We start from the raw sequence: 17304 nt of genomic DNA on the forward strand, positions 1-17304 counted from the left end.
CTACGGAAAGCCAACACGGACAAACAGGCACACGAGATAGGTTAGCTTAAACGTCTGGAAAGGGGGCGGACCTTGGCCGCGATCCGAGGCCGGCAGTGATCTTTCCCCTGGAACATTACCAAAAAGTCTCTGCGAAGCGGTAGAATTTGGCGGTGCCGTCGTCGCTTGTGCTCGCGAGGACGGTCGAGGTGGTCACAAGACTGAGGACCATGCGACGGTGGCCCATGAGCAACGCTAGCGGCTCCTGCGCCGAGGACCGTCCGTCCCATACGCGGATCTTGCCGTCACTGCACCCGGCGGCGATCAGGTGCGAGTGAGACCACAAAGCGGGAATGACGCTTTCGCCCACCTCCCATGTCGCACGAGCAGAGAAGTCGGCGACGTTCCACACAATGACGCGGCAGTCACAGCTGGCCGTCAAGAGGAGCAGAGAGCTCTCGTTGATGGCCAGCGACTCGATGGCCTGCTCGTGCAGGTCCTCGAAGTGCGTCACTACCTTGCCACTTCGTAAGGAGATCACATGCAACGTGCCATCTTCGCAGCCCACTACGCACTGGTCGTCGTTCACAAATTGCAGCGCTGTGATGCCAGCACTGTCGGGGCTGAGATCCTTCGATATGCAAAGCTCTTGATCCCCGGTTTTGGGGTTGAAAACGGCAACGGTGCCGTCGCTGCTGCCCGTCACCAGCTTCTTGACGTCTGGTGACCAGGCAGTGCAGGTAACAGCGCCGCGGTGGCCAACAAAGTACATGACGAGAGTGCCCTTGACAGTGTTCCACATCGCGGCTTGCGCGTCGTCGGCGCCGGCGGCGAGGATGAGACTGGAGGGGTGCCACAAGAGCGTCATGATCTCGCCGTAGAGATCGCACAGTGTGTGCTTGCGCTCCCATGTCTCTGTCGACCATATAGCGACGCTGGAATCGAGACTGCCACTGGCCAGCCACTGCCCGTTCGGGGAAAAGGAGAGAAGACTAACCGTGTCGGTGTGCCCCGTGAGAGCGGCCTTGAGCACCGGCTCCTTGCCAGCGTTGTCCATCTCCAAGACGTACACCTCCTCCCCTTCCCCGCCCACAGCAAAGATGCGCTCATTCTGTGGGTGCACTGCGATGGCATGAAGAGGCTTTTTCGCCGGCGCCACGAACGTTGCGAAAGCGTCGTCGTGCTCCGGCTCATGGTCGGGGGCCGCGTTGAGATCCTCCACCTCGGCACCCAGATGCAGACCCCCACACTCCTCCTCGTTATCTCTGTTTTGCACATCCATCTCGGCATGATTATCGACGATATCAGAGGCATCGTCGCCGTCCTCCTCGGGCACGGCAGCCTCGTCCAGAATCTCAATGCCGGGGTCCTCGAGATCGATGAAGGCCTCCTCGGCCTCCTCAAGGTCCTCGACGAGGCCCTCGCGGATCGGAAGGTGGTAAGGCATGCTGTCTGATACGCACCGCAGACAGGAAGAGAGTTATGGGCACAGGTTCGCGCGCGTGTACAACTCTGCGCAGTGAATGTGGAAAGGGTAACCAGAAACAGCCAACAGAGCTGTACGCTGCGCTGCGGGTGGCACAGTGCCAAGACAGGAGTGCGAGAGGCAAGCAAAAATGGGATGTGTGAGAGTGTCGGTCACGACGCGCGGGGTGGTGAACGCAAGTGCGAAGGAGCGATCCGGAGCAGACGAGAGCACGGCGACGCGGTAAGCTCAACGTCCAGCACACGTAATGCAGAGTGGCAAGGAGCAAGACAGATGCACAGCAAGACATCGGGGCAGTCTCCCAGGGCAGAAGATACTCGTTCTGTCTCGTGTGCACATGTGGAGGCTGAACGCAGCGCAATACAACAAATCGCCCTGTGTCCGTTTACCCGGCAAAGGCGTCGAGCGGCGACAGCTGAGAGTGAAAGGTGGTGAAACCAGGTCGCATGATTCGCTGCTGTGCTGATGGTATTGTACATAGGTGCCTCCCGCACACAGCTGTCCGTTGGACGTGTAAGTGTATACAAACGCACACTGCTGCGGCTACGCGCAGTATCGAGCCTAAAGTAAAAAGTGGAGCACACTCCACACGAGCCCCTGCCCCTTCTATACGCAGCGTCACTCAGCGCTTGCTGGCGATGGTCTCGCGAATACCGGCGTGAGTGATCTTGGCAAGGTCTTTGTCCCGTACAGCGAGCTGACGACCGCCAACGAGCTTTCCGAGAATCGAAACCGCCAAATCGCGCACCTCGGGGTTGGGGTGGTTCACCGTGGGGAGAAGTAGTTTGTGGAGCACCTGCTCGGAATGGAAGCCGGCGCTGTCCACGTGTAGGCGACCGTTTTCCACAAGCAGCTGAAACAAACTCAAGCGCGCGAGCTGCGCCCTCGCATTGCTGAATGGCAGATTTCGCCTCTCCTTGTCTGTTGGCTCCATCAACGCAGCTGACAGGATAGAGCTGGACGGGATGGCGGCGGTCTTCACGTACAGTGTCAGGGTCGTGAGCGCCTCATCGCGGATGCGCTGAAGGTTGTCGCTGCATCGCGTGAGGAGGCGCGGGAGGAGGGCAACGAGAGGCGAGAGAACACCGCCGATGCACTTGGATGTGTCGTCGAGACACATGCGAACAAAAGTGCACGCCGCGAACACCACATTCGGGATCGAGTCCTGAAGGCCGTACGCGTTGAGGTCTAGAAAGCGAAGTAGTGCATCCTCGACAGCCTGCGCAGGAGACGGCAGCATATCCATCTTCTCGGTCAGCACAATCAAGGCGGCCTCCCGCAACTTGAAGCTTCGCGAAAACAAGCACGCCACTGTGAAGCTGCCGACGGCGGCAATAAGAAACTGGATGTCGAAGCCAGGATTCGCGAGTGCCACGGAGGCGACCTCTTCGCTCCCAGCGCAGGAGAGAATCGCGTGTGCGACGGCCTTTTCGCGCGGCTCTAGCGTGTCCACGTTGATTACCTGTGCTTCCTGTTCGTTCGCCTCGATCGCGTCAGGTGCGGGAGACTTCACATTCTCGACAGCTTCATCGGCGTGCGGCGTGCCAGCCATGGAGACAGGCGTGGAGGGAAGGCTGACATTATACCGGAGGTGGCTCGCGACACCGGAGACCCACTCGCCACTTCGGGCAGAGGGTGGCGCCGCTGCCGGAGAAGGCAGAGAGGTCTCTTCGAACAGCTGCTCAACCAGCGTGTTCATGCGAATCTTCAACTTCTGCGCGGTGTCGAAATGCTCGTCAATTATGGCCTGCACCTTGTCTTGCTCAAGTTCGTAGACCTCCCTGGCCCGGCTATTCAACAGCGCCAGCTTGTCCCGGCACTCGGCGGCGACGTGATAGTCCTCGATCGCCACCGCCTCCGCCTTGAGTGAAACCAGCTCCTCGGAGCGACGCAGAAAGAAGTCCTCAAACTCAAGGATACGGACAGAGCGGAAGATCCCGCTCGGCACGGCGTGAGAGGGCGCCCCGCCGCCGTAGGACAAGCGAGCCTGTTGCGGGGACGTCAAAGAGGCGAGGGGCATGGACTTGCCACCACCCTCGTTCGCATTCGACGCGCTTTTCGCGCGCGGGCCGTCGAGCGAGACCAAGGCCGGTGGCGTGCCAGATGACTGCCGCTTCGTCGCTGCCTGCTTTGTCGGCGGCGCAGCCGAGTTGCGGCGCCGGGGCGGTGTCTCGACTCCAGGCAGCCGATCGGCGTGGAATGCGATCGGCTCGATCAGGTACCCGCTGCACTCCAGAGAGTAGATTCCGACCTGATGCCCTGTGTTGTAGGCGTTGATGAAAGGGCGGTCAAAGAGTAGCTTGAGGAAATAGGCCTCTGTTTTGAGGTGGACCGTTTTGCGTTCCTTCGACTTGAAGTGCGACTGTTCGTTGCTGTTGAAGTCCACGGAGCCAAGCTTGACAAACCGCACGTTGCGGAACGACGGTGGGTTGTCCCAGTCGTCGCCTTCGGAGAGCTTCGCAACGCGCACCTCCACTTTCGTCGCGATCTTTGCCTCATGAGAGAGAATGCGAAGCTGCTGCAACCACACGTTACCCTGAAAGCGAATGACTAAAGTTTGTGGCGTCTTGCCGTGGCGCGCGCTCTGCCAGCCAGCCGGTATCGGCGATCCAGGCTTTACCTCACCGTTGCATCCGCCCAGCTCTGATACAGGATGATGCGGATCCTCGCTGGTGCAAAACAGTACATCGTAGGGAAGAGCGACCGACATGGTGATGTCAATGCCCTTTCAGACAGCTTTCTGTGAAGATGAGGGAGGAGCGGACAGAAAAAGAGAGAGGCCAGAAAAAAGATGAGGCGGAAAGAGCGCTTAAAACACAGGAAGCGATCCAATCGCTGCCGTTTGTGCGCTAGTGAGAGTGCGAGGTTCAACAATTGGTCGTGGTAGCCACAGAGACACGCCAATGACGAGGTGAACACACAGGAGGCTCTATGCATTATGCCTTGAACACTCGACAGTGCGGTCATCACACAAGATAATGGTTAAGGGCAGAGTGGGCCGCGAACGGCACGTAACGCGCCGGTACGACGGGCCAGTGGGCCTCTCCGTCCGCTGGAAGAGCTACCAGGGCACGCCGGAGAGAAAGAGGAATGAGGAAGACCACGACTCACTTTTTTGCTCTTCCTCCTTCACTACCACCACCAACGATGCAATCTCTTCCAAGCAAATGCACACGCGCTGACGTATGTGTGCGTGTGCGTGTGTGTGTGTGTGTGTGGTGGAAGAGCGGCACTGCTACACCACTCTGAAATGCCTGCGTCTCATGTTACGCTCGTGGTTTTTCCATTTTAGGTGACGCACAAATGCAGGCGCAATGCCACGCCACAGCGGCATGCGCGCGTCTCTCCATGCCGGCGTCCCCTTTCGGCGCTTCACCCTGGAGTGGACTGCTGCTCTTCCTCAAAGAACACGTGGCGCCTAGACAGCAAAGGGCAACAGGAGAAAAATAAGAGAATAAAGCATCATCATAGGCCTCCGAATGACACGCATTCACCACCCACCGACACTAAACGAACCACGCGCCAGGCAGTTCACGACGCCCTAGTAACGGGGGAACAAGGCAACTCTGTGATAACCTGAGTGTAGCTGTTCTGCATGCTCGGGAGGAACCGTGGATTTAGTGGTCCATCAGTTTCGTCGTACCACTCAGACGGGGCGTCGCGACGCCGCGCCTGCCGCTGAGAATCCATAGCTTTCTTTGCGTGCGCCTCGAGTTCTTGGCGCCGCAGCAGCACCATCTCCGCCACCCGCGCAGCGCCGGTGGTTGTCGTCAGAGGATACTTGTCTACCTGGATGCCGCGGCGCTCGAGCTCGCGCTCGAAGGCACCACGGCCGCTATGATGAAGGCCCATGTTGTTGTTGTAGCTCTGTGTGGCGCGCCGGGCATTGATGCTGTTGCGCGTCTGCAGCCGCTCCATCCCATAGTACCACCGCATCGTCGACCGCGCGGACAAGTACTTGTTGGCATCAAAGTCGTTCACATGGTCCTCGTCCCAGAGACCTGTGCCCCTCTTGTACTTCATCGTGAAGCCGCCGAAGCAGAGGGACGAGCGCCGCATTATTCCTTGCTGCATTAATCGGCCAAATCGCGTCGAGCTTGCTCCTCGCTGGGAGACGCCGTTAGAGAGGAATGACGATAAGCGACGTTTTCGCGTCACAATCGGCTTGCCAAGCGCAAAAAAAGAGAAACCAAAAAGAGAAGCGAGAAAAAGAGGCGACAGGTGAGCACCCAAAAGTGTCAATACAGCTGAAAGAAAGTTCACTGTGCATGTCAGTGGGAGAGAGGGGAGTGCGGGGTCGAGCACGTCCCCAGAGCGAGCTTCGCGAGCCACCAGTCTCCACTGAAGACACAAAAACGTTTTATTTTGTGGGGCTCTCGCATGTATGCTGGCCGACAGTCGACTTTTTTTGGTGTTCTCCTTCGAATGCGGGAAAGGTGCGGAGTGCTGAGATGCACCTCACTACGGAAACAAACATCAAGGAAGCTGTGCGTGACACGCACCAGCAGACAGGCACTCGGAAGGCACGCACGCGCACAAACAAAAAGCGACGCGAACGATTGATAGATTGCGGTAAGGCTCAGCTGCGCGCAGGCCTCCTACGACGAGTCGCTGTCTCACTCAGGTGTTGATGTCCACGACCAACAACACTCGCCACTGGCAGACACCACGTCCACTGTCAACGAAACATCGTAGTCAAGCTTCAAGCTCGCTGCAATAAGGCCCTCTATCGCACCAACGTGCAGCGGTATTGGTATCTTCAAACTATCTGCCACCTCAGCAAATGCGGGCAGGGCTGCTGTTGTGCTTGACGCTTCATCGGCGGTGGTGGTGTCGGGATTCGTAGTAGCAGGACGGTGCGCCGCGCTCATCAGGTCCAATGTACTGAACGCCTGCATCGCTTGCCTCGTGGAAAGCGCGAGGGGCGTGGTATGGGTGATGCCCGCAGCTGTCCGTTCAACAAACGCACGTAGCACAGTTTCCGACACTTGTGAGAACGAAGAGCGCAGTAGCGTAACGGCCCGCAGAAAGTTCTGGCAATCGTCACGCACTGCCTCAAGTAGCATTACAAGCACACCCATGTGTGGCAGACACCCACGTGCTGCCGTCGCCTCCAGTACCGCGAATGCACCTTCGAAGTTGCCGGCCTTTGTGTAGAGTGACGCCCACCAGGAGAGGGCGTCGCTCTCCACAGTTCCCAGCAAACTCACAGCGTGCTCGACGGCAGACACGGGGATCGCGGAAAACAGCTGTGCGAGAGAGCGGTCGCCCTTGGCAAGCGCACCAGCGGGGAGGGCCTCACGCAGGCACCGGCGCAGCACGCCGCGATCATGGATGCCGAAGGAGAGCGTTGGTGAAAAGAGCGCTACTGCGGTGCCGTCTGGCACGTCACAGCTCGAAAGCGCAGCACTAGAGCGCTCCGCCTGCGCCCAGAAGAGCCAGTGCAAATTTCGCCGCGTCCTGCGGTGCGTTAGGTGGACGTGCGCGAGACTACGGTGTGCCGTGCGCAGCTCCGCGGAACGCGTCAAACCCGCGAGGGCCAGGGCTATGTCAACGCGACATGTGTAGCGGATCAGCGTGGCGATTTGTTGCTGAGTGTGACAGTGAGGCAGAAGGAGGCGCGCAGTGACAAAGTTTCCTTCACCGAAAAGGAAGTGCACGGCGCTGGCCGCCTCCAGCGTCGTCATGTACGCTTCAGCAAAACTCCTCCAGCGGTCGTTGTGGCCGTTGTCCGTCACACCCCATTTCTGCACAACCGATCGTAGCAACACAAGCGTCGAGTAGCGACGCAGAGCAGGAGGCATGCCGCTGCGTGTTGCAGAAAACCACTGCATTGGTGGCTCAGGCAGCGCGCACATACAGTGTATTACGTCACCGTACCCCCACCCTCCGTCCGGCACCAGCCGCGTCGGTGGTGGGACAAAGTTTGACGGCGATGAAGCGTACGCGCACGCTTCATAGAAAAGACCGCACTTCTCAAGGCATTGCGCGATCGTGCCCCCCGGAACGCCCTGATCCTCCATGCAGCCCAGCACGCGCGCAATGAACATGCAGGCGTCATCGCGAGACGAGAAGGGGGCTGCGGAGGAACACAGCACACGCTCTGTGATACGCACCCAAGGCAGCAATGGCACATGACTGATTCCTGATAGACTTGTGGCAAGACGCACCCAATGCACCGGCGAAAACGAATCGTTGCGGAGGGCCTCCTCCACAAAGCTGGCAAGCTGCGGCTTTGAAAAAGATGTTGCACTCGTCAGAACCATACAGAGAATATCGCACTGTTGATCGGCACTGAGCTGCTTGAAGATAGAAAGCAGCGCTGACTCCTGGCAGAGAGGCGACGCGCAGCAGCTGAAAAACACGTCCGCAATGGCGGCAGGTCGGCAGCCTGTGCTGAGAGTGCTGCCATGCTCCATCGGCACCGTCGGCCTCGGACGCCACTCCTTCCGCTGTGCCAGCGGCATCACATCCACCGGGCACAGAGTCTGCGCGTCCAGTTGGCGTCGGTACCACTCCCGCCGAAGCGCTGACGTGCAAGTGCCATTCTCGTCTGAGGATGAGGTCATGCAACGGGCACTGGACACAACCGCCAGCGAAGGAAAGCTGCTCCGTCCAGCCAGACATGTGATGCTTCTGCTCCTCTGAGCAGTGGCAGAGAGAGAGCCGCGCAGGCAAGCGGCTTTCTCTGTGACGGGGCATGACCCATGTCTACAGGGGATGGTAGCACACGAGCTAACGGATAGTTCGCTGCAAAACACGAAGGTGGCCGAAGCAGTGCGCACGTCAGCCTGTCGTCCCCAACGACGCAGGCCGTTCGCACCCTTCTGAGCGGATGGTACCTTCAAGTGGAATAACAGCCCCATCAGCGATGGTAGGTGCATACTGACGAAGCAATTGCTAGCCACAGCAAAGTAATACGCAGGGAGCACTTGTTAGGGGACGACGCATGGTGTGCGCTACACGCCTCGAGCACGCGCGCGCGCCTTTTGCCGTTGCCTGAAGACGCCGACGTGTCTCGCAGCGCACGAGCTGACGAAGAGACGATAATCAGCTCTTCCACAGGCTCACCGATGCACTTGCACGCGGCACGAGTTCTTAGAACTCACAAAAGGGACGTCGCGGGCACTCTTTCTTCCCCTTTTCTGTCGATGGAAGCACTCGAATGCGCACGAGACATCAATCCTCGTTTGTCGGCCGACTTCTCCGGATCATAATAACGGTGAGGGCGCCTAACAGAAAGGGCACTGGAAAAGATGAGGTGATGGCCAAGGTAAAAGGAAGGGTCAGGAGAACAACTGCAGAGGAACGACTAAGGCACAACCCATCCACGCCGGCGATGCTCACTGATCAGTGCTCTTGCATGAGTCATGCTCTGCAACCCAGTGCCGCGTCGTAGGCACGATCGCACACCCCTTTACGTCGCGGCAAAGCGGTGTGACCTGAGTGAGCCGTGCCCGTCGCTGTCGCCGGAAGCACGGCGCGTGTGCACTGGAGGTGCGGGGAGCGTGGTGGCACACAAGGAGACCTACTTGTACTTTTTTCAAGGTACGTCACGGTTAACACACCGCCGCAAGAGCTAAAGCAATGGAAATCGGAGCAGTTACCCGACAGAGGGCTTGGCGAGCAGATGACGGGGTGCAAGGATGCAAGACACGACCAGCATGGTTTCCTAGTGGTACCCACGGGTTATGTAAAACAGGGCAGAAGTAAGCCCGACACCGGCGAGCAGCGCTGCGTTGGCAGCCATGCCCTTCAGCTCCTCGCCAGATAAGATAGTAAGGCCAATATACACAAACGAACCGCTTCCTATCGCCTGCACTGCCGCCAAAATCGAAACCGATGAGGTTGTGGCGGCCGTCGAAGGTACCGGCAGCGCAGCCGGCGCCGCGGCGTCGAAACCAGCGCTCGTCACCGCTGGTGTTGCGCCGTTCAACAATGCGGCACACATGGCAACGCAAATCACCGTCATTGGCGTAAGGAGAAGCCACACGCCGACCGGGCCCTGAATTAGCTGCCGCCAGAACCGATTCGAGGAGCGGTTGGCCTTGATGCACACCTCCACGTCAGCCTCGTCGCTCATGGCATCTTCCTCCACCTCAGAGTGCATCTCTTTCGCCACTGAGACACCAATTACGAGTCCGTCGCAGAACTTGTGCCCTGAAAGCGGCACCGTCGCGCTGAGCAAGGCAGCAACACTGTTTTCAAAGCCGAGCAAGAGGCCTTCCGTCATGCCATGGAAGCACATCAATATAATGAGAAGCTTCGACGTCGAAACAGAGTTACCAGTTCCGCTGCCGTGCGCGTGCTCCTCGTCCATGTCCAACGTCGCACCATGGCTGTGGCCTCCACGAACTTTTATAGATCGCTCGAGAACGGCAGGGATCAGGACGCCAAAAAGCATCCAGCTACACAGCGCCACCGAATCGGGGCTGGCACCCGACTCCACCTCCAACGACTCTGGAAAAAAGTGAAGTAACGCTATCGTCAGCAGCATGCCGGCAGAAACAAAGTTGGCAAGCGACAGCCACAGCTTCGTCGTAGCAAACGACGCCGTCGTGTGCGGCCGTCGCCCACGTGCCACAGCTTCCAGCAAGGCGGTGGACCGCTCATCACGCCCGCGGCGCACCAAGAAAATAGGAAGCCACACCCCAACGGAGCTCATCAGCGTGACCCAGCACGCTACGAACAGTTTCGCGACAAGCAGCGGCATTGGGCAAACGCTGTTATCCCGAGTGCACAGAAAGGCGCAACGGCCAAACAAAAAGGAAGCGAGAAACACACGAGAAGGAGGGGTCTTTGAAAAGTCGCTGAGGGGTGTTGTTCCTCCGAGTATCACTGTAAGGTCAGGAAGGCTTGAGAGGGCGCACAAGACGAAAACAATGCTGCCCGAATGGGCAGGAGAGAGGGAGTGACTAAAGAAGCCAGCCAAAAAAAGGTGAGCCTCAGCGTTGAACCCTGAGTATTCCTGAAAAAAAAATATAAGCGCCAGAGAAAAAAGACCCCTTCAAGCAACTCACGTCGTCCCCCACACACCGGCGGTGCATGTGTGTATGAGCGGAGGGAAGGGGAGAAGCCGTCGTGCACAAACAGGGGAAGGGGAGAATTGTGGCAAGAGGCTGAAATGCTCGCTGCTCTACATGTGAGCTTGTGCTTGGAAAGCGGATTCGAGACCACCCCTTCAAGGAGTAAAGAGAGAGGAGCTTGCTTTGCAAATACCATAAACCCCCTCTGGAGGTGAGGAGGCGCTCTCCCGAAGCGTGCTGCTACGACTTGGCGTCAGCAATGCGAAACAAGAGAGTTGAAAGTGGAAAGATCGAGAGAGAGAAAGCAGAGAGCACAATACTGGAGCCGGGCAGGGAGGTAAAAAGAAGCAGAGGCTGAAGCGTGTCAGGGCACCACGGCCCGTCTCTCTGCGTGCACATGCGTCGACAACTCAGCACGCGCTCGCATGCCTAAGACTCCGATGCACGTCGCCACGGTAAAACGAGAGTGACGTTGAGTAAACCAGTTCCAGAACCAGAACGAGTAGCACGCACCACGCAACCGGCCCTGGGAAAATGCCAGAGCGTACGCAACTCCACTTCCACACATGTTACAACAAAAGGGTCGCGCGAAGAGTCCGCGCTGCACAGGCAGAAAAGAGGTTGTCTGGAGAGCCGTTGCATCATACACTTCCGGCTACACGGCCATGAGCGCAGCCACCGTTTGCCTTTCTTTTTCTCTTCGAATGGAGCCGCTAAGGGATCAATGATGCATCGGTGCAAAGACGTGGTCGAATAAAGACAGGAGTTGGGGTCGCGATTCGCGCAGGCGCGACTCGAATACATGAAAAGGAAAAAGCGCACAGACATAACAAAAAAAAAACAACAGGAGGCTTTTGCTTTTTCAGCGTGTCCATTCCACACCCGGAACAAGTCAACGAATACGCGCATGCAGGCACAGCTCGCCGGCCTCTGCTGCACCACAGCGAAATCCTCGCCGTCTAGGGCGGGGCCTCTGCCGTCGCATCCGGGCGTGCGTCTAGCGGGCGCCTCGTGTCCTTCCTCCGCTCCATACTCCCCGTGCGCGCGGCGCGAGCGGCTCCAGGCCCACCTGCCTGGACGGCACGGCCATGATCAAGGCGAGCCGCACCCAGCGTCCTGCTCGAGGGCGGAGCCGGTGGTGTGCGGCGTGCGGGTAACAGGGGGTGGTCTAGGGTCATGCCGGATGAGCTCAGGGAGGAAGTCGGCCGGCCGCAGGCCAGGGCCCTCGGAGACCCTGCACTCTGCCAGCATGTCTGCCGTGCTTCTCCCTGACTCGCTTCAAGCCCCGGCACAAGGCCGGGTGGAGACCCTCCACAGTGGACTCCCGATGACTCCATGGCGTGGCTCGGGGCGCCCTCGCCATGCTTCCGCCGCCACCGCCGCACCAGCCCACCCGGTCGGGCGTACGAGATGGCGCATGCGTCGCACACATGCACTGCGGCGCTGATCCGTGTGCATCCCCTGCGCGCCTTTTTCGCTTATCGCCCACGCTATTCTCGCCCCTGGATGCCGTGCCTGGATGTGATACACCATGCCCGCTGCGGCGGGCAGCACGTGCACACAGCGCTCGCGTTTCCCCATACGCGGGCCTGCTGCAGGGCAACCTTCTTGTCTGGAGAGACCGCTGGCCTCGGCTTCCTTTCCCGCCGACATCACCGAAAAGGGGGAGGTCTGCATCGCTTGCCCGCGTGTGCCGCGACAGGCAGGGCATTGGCATGAGACTGTGGCGGCAAGGGCGCGCCACCCTCCTCTGCATCCGCACTTGTTCGGCAAAGCGACAGCCCCAACGTGTCCGCCAACACCAAAGCTGCGCCACCCTTCGCAAGTGCCGGGTGTGTCGCATCTTCGTGTCTCCACGGAGTGGATAGTGCATCCCGGCACCACGAAGAGGTGACCGGCATCATGAGGGAGAGGCAGATCGCGGTTTTTCGTAACGGTACAGCGTCGATGGCGCACACATGGCCGCCTCCGGCAAAGGGATGGAAGTGTCGAAGTAGCACTGAGAAACGTACACGCACATGCCAAAGAAAAATGCAGCACAGAAATGAACTCTCCACATGACCCAAACAGAAAAGCGAAAAACATGGAAGGGAAGAGCGAAATCATAAACGGCGAGATCAAGCCAGCATCGCAAGAACGAGGAAGCCCGTGTGCGCATAAACACATCGTTTTCTCAGGATCCCTGTCGTGATGATAACATAGCACGGGCACCGTTTACACTGTTAGTGAAGGTGGCTAAGTGCAAGGGTGAGGGAAACGGAGCACTGTACATGGTCGTTTGGCACGTCACTGTGCCGGCTAGAAGTAGCGGTGGCCTTGCATGTCGTCGCGGATGTTCATGCGCCGCTCGCGCTCGAGCGTTCCGTAGAGAGTCTGCTGCAACATGCGCCCCTCCACCGTCTGATTGATGGCGTCGGTCGTCTTCGGTTCAAGTGCGCGAGGTGCCCTGGCATTTTTACCGCCACGGTGGCGAGTGACCAAGTTAGAGCCGATGACAGCAATGTCGATGCCTCCGCCATGCTCTGACATGGTCATGGTGGACTTGGCAAACAACCGGCGTGTGTCGTCGCCGTGGTGGATGCAGGACACGTTGTGCTGTGCTACTGGGACGTGCCCCATGTAGCTAACCGACGTGTCCGCCAGGTGTTTGGGAGTGCCGCGGAACAACTCGTTTGAGGTGCCCATTTGTGTGATGACCTTACTCTGCACCTTCAGCTCCTGTGAGAGTGTCTCGCCTGGAAGCCTCGTCAGAGGGGCGGTGTCGTAGGCGATCTGCTCCTCCGTTTCCGGCCTCAGCTGGGTGCACTCTACAATGTCCAAGTAGTTGCTCTTCACACCAAATTTCTCCTGTGCCATTGCGGCTGGCATCGATCGCGGCTCAATCGGGTGGTAGGTGGGACTGGGTGGGCGCAGTCTAGCATCCTCAGCGCGCTTGGTACGGATGTCGAGCGAACGTTGCATGCGGCCCACCAGACCGCCGCGCCGGTCATCGTCCTCCCGTTCGATTTTGCGAGCCGATGCGTAAAAGTCAAGCGGGCGCTCCGCCTGCAGGTTGCGCGCGGCAGCGTGGGACGCTGACTCCCAAGCGGAGGTGGGATGGTGGTGCAGGATGTAGGTCTGCTCTCCGCTTGCGAGAGCGGCACCGTCCGCCGCCACAGCGCACTCCGTGGCGGCGTGAGCACTATGGGCATTGGTAAGACGACTTGCCGGACGCGCAGCGTAGGCCGCGTCGTAGGTTGTTTCGATTTTTCGATGGAGCGAGGCGCTCGTCGCTGGCGCCTCCTCATGCATCTTGGGCAACCGGGAAGCCAAGCTGGCGCGCGTGTTCACGGCTGTCTTGGACCGAACCTCCATCATGTCCGTAATGGCAGAGACCTAGTGGTTGAAGAGCCGGATAGTAAAAGGAGAAAGGCAATGCGCGGGCGCAGGAGGGACGAGTCGCACAGCCTCTTGGCTGTTTCCGACACTTGTTAGCTTCGGCAACGGTAAAAGGGGACAAGGACGAGGAGGGATGGGTACACGTACAAGAGAAATTACACCAGCATGATGCCCGTCAAAGGGTCGCCCCGAGACGCACAGAAGGTGCCGCTTGGCTGCATAGAGGCCTTTGCCACGCCTTTGTACCCAACATCGAGCGGGGCGCCGAACCCTTGGGCGGTGGCGGAGATCAGCAGGGAGAAGATGTACGACAGATGAGGATGACGGAATACACTTTTCTCTAGGCGCACCACCACCACCGTCCCTTGCTCCCTGGACGTATCAGACTTCTCCCCATGTAAAACAGCAAGCGGCGCACCGTGAAAAGGGAGAAGGGGCAGCCGAAGAAAGATGAGTGAGTGCCACAGCGAGCAACGACTTCTAAACGCGTACTGTACGGTACGGAAAAGGCAGACAGGCACGCACGCGTGCAAAACCGCACCCCCAGCAGAGTATATCTTCACCGCCGCTCGCCCAGTGTCGCCGCTGCACGGACGAACAGAGAAAGACGAAAGCGAGCACAGAGAAGAGCCGTTAGTAGGCGCACCGTCGCCCGCCTCGCACTTCCTCGAGCGCCCGCTGAAACGCGTGCCGTTCTTGTGCAACGCTGCTTTCGCGAGTGGAGGCAGCCGGCGGTAAAGCTCTCTCTGCGCTGCCTCGGCGCGCCCCAACGCCGAGCGACCCTGCTACTGAGCAGTGGCCCCGGTGCATCGCCGAATAAAAAGCGCTACGTGTGCTCGGGGCCTCGCCCCTCTTTCTTTGCAGAGCTGCAAGGACAGAGTCACCTCCGTCGTCGAAGAAGGAATCTGCAACGGCGTCTTGCATGGTGTGACCGAATATGTTCACAAGCTCCGCCTGATACTCGGCCAGCTGAACCATGCGCTTGTACTGCCGCTGCTGATCCAGCTCTTGCCGGAGGCTGCCCTGCGAACGGCGATACTCCGCCTCGAGTCGGTGCTCTTGCAGAGTGTAGAAGAGACGCTGTGCCTCACGGGCATTCCTCAGCACGTCATCGATTCCACCTTTGCCGCGGCGAAGAAGTTGACCGCGCGGCGGCGATTCGCGAGCCCGGATCGTCTTGCGTGGGGACTGTGCCTTTACCGGCGGGCTCCTCAGCTGCAAAGCAGTCGCGGCCGTGCTGGTGCTAGCGTCTCTGCGCGCTTCCGCACATGCTAAAGGCTCATCTCTGTAGCCCGTTGCCTCCGCATCTCCTTCAAGAGCCTGACTCGCTGTGTGGATGCATCGGGGCAGCGGCGGCTCCTCCACAGGCCGCCAGACCAGACACACGCGATAGCACGGGTCGCGCACGAGATGGGGCGGCGGCAGCGTCGCCTCCAGTGAGGGAGAATGCGAGCTCTCACTCCTACCACTTTCACTGGTGTCGCCGAGAAGGTGCTCACGCATGCGGCTCGCGTTGAAGCGAACATTCGCTGCTGTGGAAGGCATGCCTCTCCTGTAGCAGCAACGCCCCCGTGCTCTTCGGATGTGCGTTTTGCATTCTACGTGGGGGAAGGGAAACGCGCGACCACCACTGTGAACGCAGCCGCTGTTTCCTCTAAAGCAACAAACAACGACTTTCCCTCACCACCGATGGCGCCATGAGGCGTGAAGACAGGCGACAGCGAAAGTGAGTGCCGCTGCTTCGCACGGCACCGACTGAAAAGAGGGAAGTGCTTTGAAAAAAAAAAAACGAAGAAAGCGAAGTGGCGGGCAGTGGCGAGCGCAGCGCGCAGGTGCGCAAGCATGAGAGGCGCAGATTCATGGACGAGACACAAGGGGCGGCGTGTTGGCGCCAAGGACGGATTTGACCTCTTGCGATGCGCATCGAGTACGGAGGCGGACACGTCGCTGTGAGTGCGAGAGAAAAGAAGGGGAGAATGGGGCGCTCGGAAGTCGGATAATCGGCATCTGCGAAAGAAGCAGCTGGGCAATGGTGGTCTTGGTAGTGGCGATACAAGCTGAAACGAATCTCTTTGAGACGGTCGATTAGGCGCAGCGGCTATGGTCTCGGGCCTTGGGAACCGCTGTGACGGAGGAGCATGCGAGTGTCCAGTTCATCAAGACCCACGTAAAACAAGCACTGGACAGATCGGCAACGACGTCTACACACACACACACACACAGACACGCACACTCACGTGCAAAGGCACGCAGATGCATCTCGAATGCGGCAGCAGTGCTTGTTCGCACCGCTTCTAATCAGAATCGTCGTCCCACCCGCTACTCTGCGTGGGCTTCGACACTTCGACACGCTTGTCGTACACGTACCCCGGATCGCCAGGCTTCACGACTTTGGCTTTGAAGCGCTCATTCATGACCTCCTTGAACTCCTGTAGCGTAACTTCATCGGCGTCGTTGAGGTCAACGTTTTCCAGCGCAGCGTCGGGGTCGCGATACAGAAGGCCCAAGTCCGCCTTCTGCGGCTTGCTGCTGCGGGCTGTGGGCGCGTCGGGCGAGGCGGTGTTCGCTATCGTTGGCAGCAATGCCGCAGCGAACGTTGATGCGACCGTGCCAGTTGAAGGTGCATTCGCCGCTGACGACGCAGGGCTCTGCCCTTGAAGGCGCTGGCATCGTATGAGCAGTGATTGAAATTGCGCCTCGGAGAGGAGCGCCTCATGCGTCTTCGCGAGCCGCCGCGCTAGCTGCGCTGTCGGCATGTCAGGCCGCAGGTTAGTACGCAGGTGAATGCGGCGAACGTGCGGCACACCTGCCGGCCTCTCATACTCGATGTAGAGTGTCGGGGGGTTGCTCTGGATGCCCGTTCTTGTGGCGCGCGCGACGGAGCTCGTCCCTCGGCACCACCACTGTCGCGGTATGAGAACTCTAATCATGAGACCTTCGATGACGTCAGACACTAGCTCGTCGTGGCTCACTTCGTGCCGTCCCTTCTCCTGAAAGTCAGCGCCTCTTTTCTGAATGAGGTGATCGATCGTTTCAGATGGCACAAGACAGGGAAGAAGTGCCGCACTTGTGCGGAGCGCCTCGGCGTACTCGCTGAGGTTGCAGCCGTCCGGATACAAGCTCGACACTAGCTCCTGGGCGTCGGCGATGTCGCGCTTGTGTTTTGCATGCAATTGCTCCAGCAGAGATGCGCGGCGGCTACACATCTCGTGATACCAAGGACTTTCCTTGACATCCGGCGCGATTGTGGGCAACGGTACACCAGGCTCGCGAGTCCACTCTGCGTGGGTGCGCAGCGTCAGCTCTTGCACAGCTTTCCGTGGGTCGCGGCGGTATTTTCGAAAGAGATGGTGCACGAGTGCCCAGAGCTCCGCTCCCATGTCATCTACAGCCATGTTTATGAGTGTCGGACAGCGGCACACGGAAGCCTGTGCT

At 59.1% G+C, this 17304-nt stretch overlaps 8 protein-coding genes across 8 annotated transcripts; all 8 read right to left on the reverse strand.

Moving 5' to 3' along the window:
• Positions 1-115: 115 nt before the first annotated feature.
• On the reverse strand, positions 116-1426 carry LINJ_33_0060 (conserved hypothetical protein; the record flags this gene model as incomplete). Its single annotated transcript, XM_001468054.1, has 1 exon — positions 116-1426. One exon carries the CDS (start codon positions 1424-1426, stop codon positions 116-118), a length of 1311 nt encoding a protein of 436 aa, XP_001468091.1.
• Positions 1427-2087: 661 nt separating this feature from the next.
• LINJ_33_0070 (conserved hypothetical protein) lies at positions 2088-4175 on the reverse strand (the record flags this gene model as incomplete). The annotated part of the gene is made up of 1 exon (XM_001468055.1): positions 2088-4175. One exon carries the CDS (start codon positions 4173-4175, stop codon positions 2088-2090), a length of 2088 nt encoding a protein of 695 aa, XP_001468092.1.
• Positions 4176-4996: 821 nt separating this feature from the next.
• Positions 4997-5524, reverse strand: LINJ_33_0080 (conserved hypothetical protein; the record flags this gene model as incomplete). The annotated part of the gene is made up of 1 exon (XM_003392679.1): positions 4997-5524. The coding sequence occupies one exon, from the start codon at positions 5522-5524 to the stop codon at positions 4997-4999; it is 528 nt and encodes a 175-aa protein (XP_003392727.1).
• Positions 5525-6081: 557 nt separating this feature from the next.
• On the reverse strand, positions 6082-7932 carry LINJ_33_0090 (conserved hypothetical protein; the record flags this gene model as incomplete). The annotated part of the gene is made up of 1 exon (XM_001468056.1): positions 6082-7932. The coding sequence occupies one exon, from the start codon at positions 7930-7932 to the stop codon at positions 6082-6084; it is 1851 nt and encodes a 616-aa protein (XP_001468093.1).
• Positions 7933-9137: 1205 nt separating this feature from the next.
• LINJ_33_0100 (conserved hypothetical protein) lies at positions 9138-10130 on the reverse strand (the record flags this gene model as incomplete). Its single annotated transcript, XM_001468057.1, has 1 exon — positions 9138-10130. One exon carries the CDS (start codon positions 10128-10130, stop codon positions 9138-9140), a length of 993 nt encoding a protein of 330 aa, XP_001468094.1.
• Positions 10131-12789: 2659 nt separating this feature from the next.
• LINJ_33_0110 (conserved hypothetical protein) lies at positions 12790-13848 on the reverse strand (the record flags this gene model as incomplete). Its single annotated transcript, XM_001468058.1, has 1 exon — positions 12790-13848. The coding sequence occupies one exon, from the start codon at positions 13846-13848 to the stop codon at positions 12790-12792; it is 1059 nt and encodes a 352-aa protein (XP_001468095.1).
• A 654-nt stretch (positions 13849-14502) lies between these two features.
• On the reverse strand, positions 14503-15372 carry LINJ_33_0120 (hypothetical protein; the record flags this gene model as incomplete). Its single annotated transcript, XM_001468059.1, has 1 exon — positions 14503-15372. The coding sequence occupies one exon, from the start codon at positions 15370-15372 to the stop codon at positions 14503-14505; it is 870 nt and encodes a 289-aa protein (XP_001468096.1).
• Positions 15373-16163: 791 nt separating this feature from the next.
• LINJ_33_0130 (conserved hypothetical protein) lies at positions 16164-17264 on the reverse strand (the record flags this gene model as incomplete). Its single annotated transcript, XM_001468060.1, has 1 exon — positions 16164-17264. The coding sequence occupies one exon, from the start codon at positions 17262-17264 to the stop codon at positions 16164-16166; it is 1101 nt and encodes a 366-aa protein (XP_001468097.1).
• Between the last annotated feature and the right edge of the window lie 40 nt (positions 17265-17304).

This window comes from Leishmania infantum, chromosome 33 (assembly GCF_000002875.2).
Source record: "Leishmania infantum JPCM5 genome chromosome 33".
In the NCBI taxonomy this organism is placed as follows: Eukaryota; Euglenozoa; class Kinetoplastea; order Trypanosomatida; family Trypanosomatidae; genus Leishmania; species Leishmania infantum.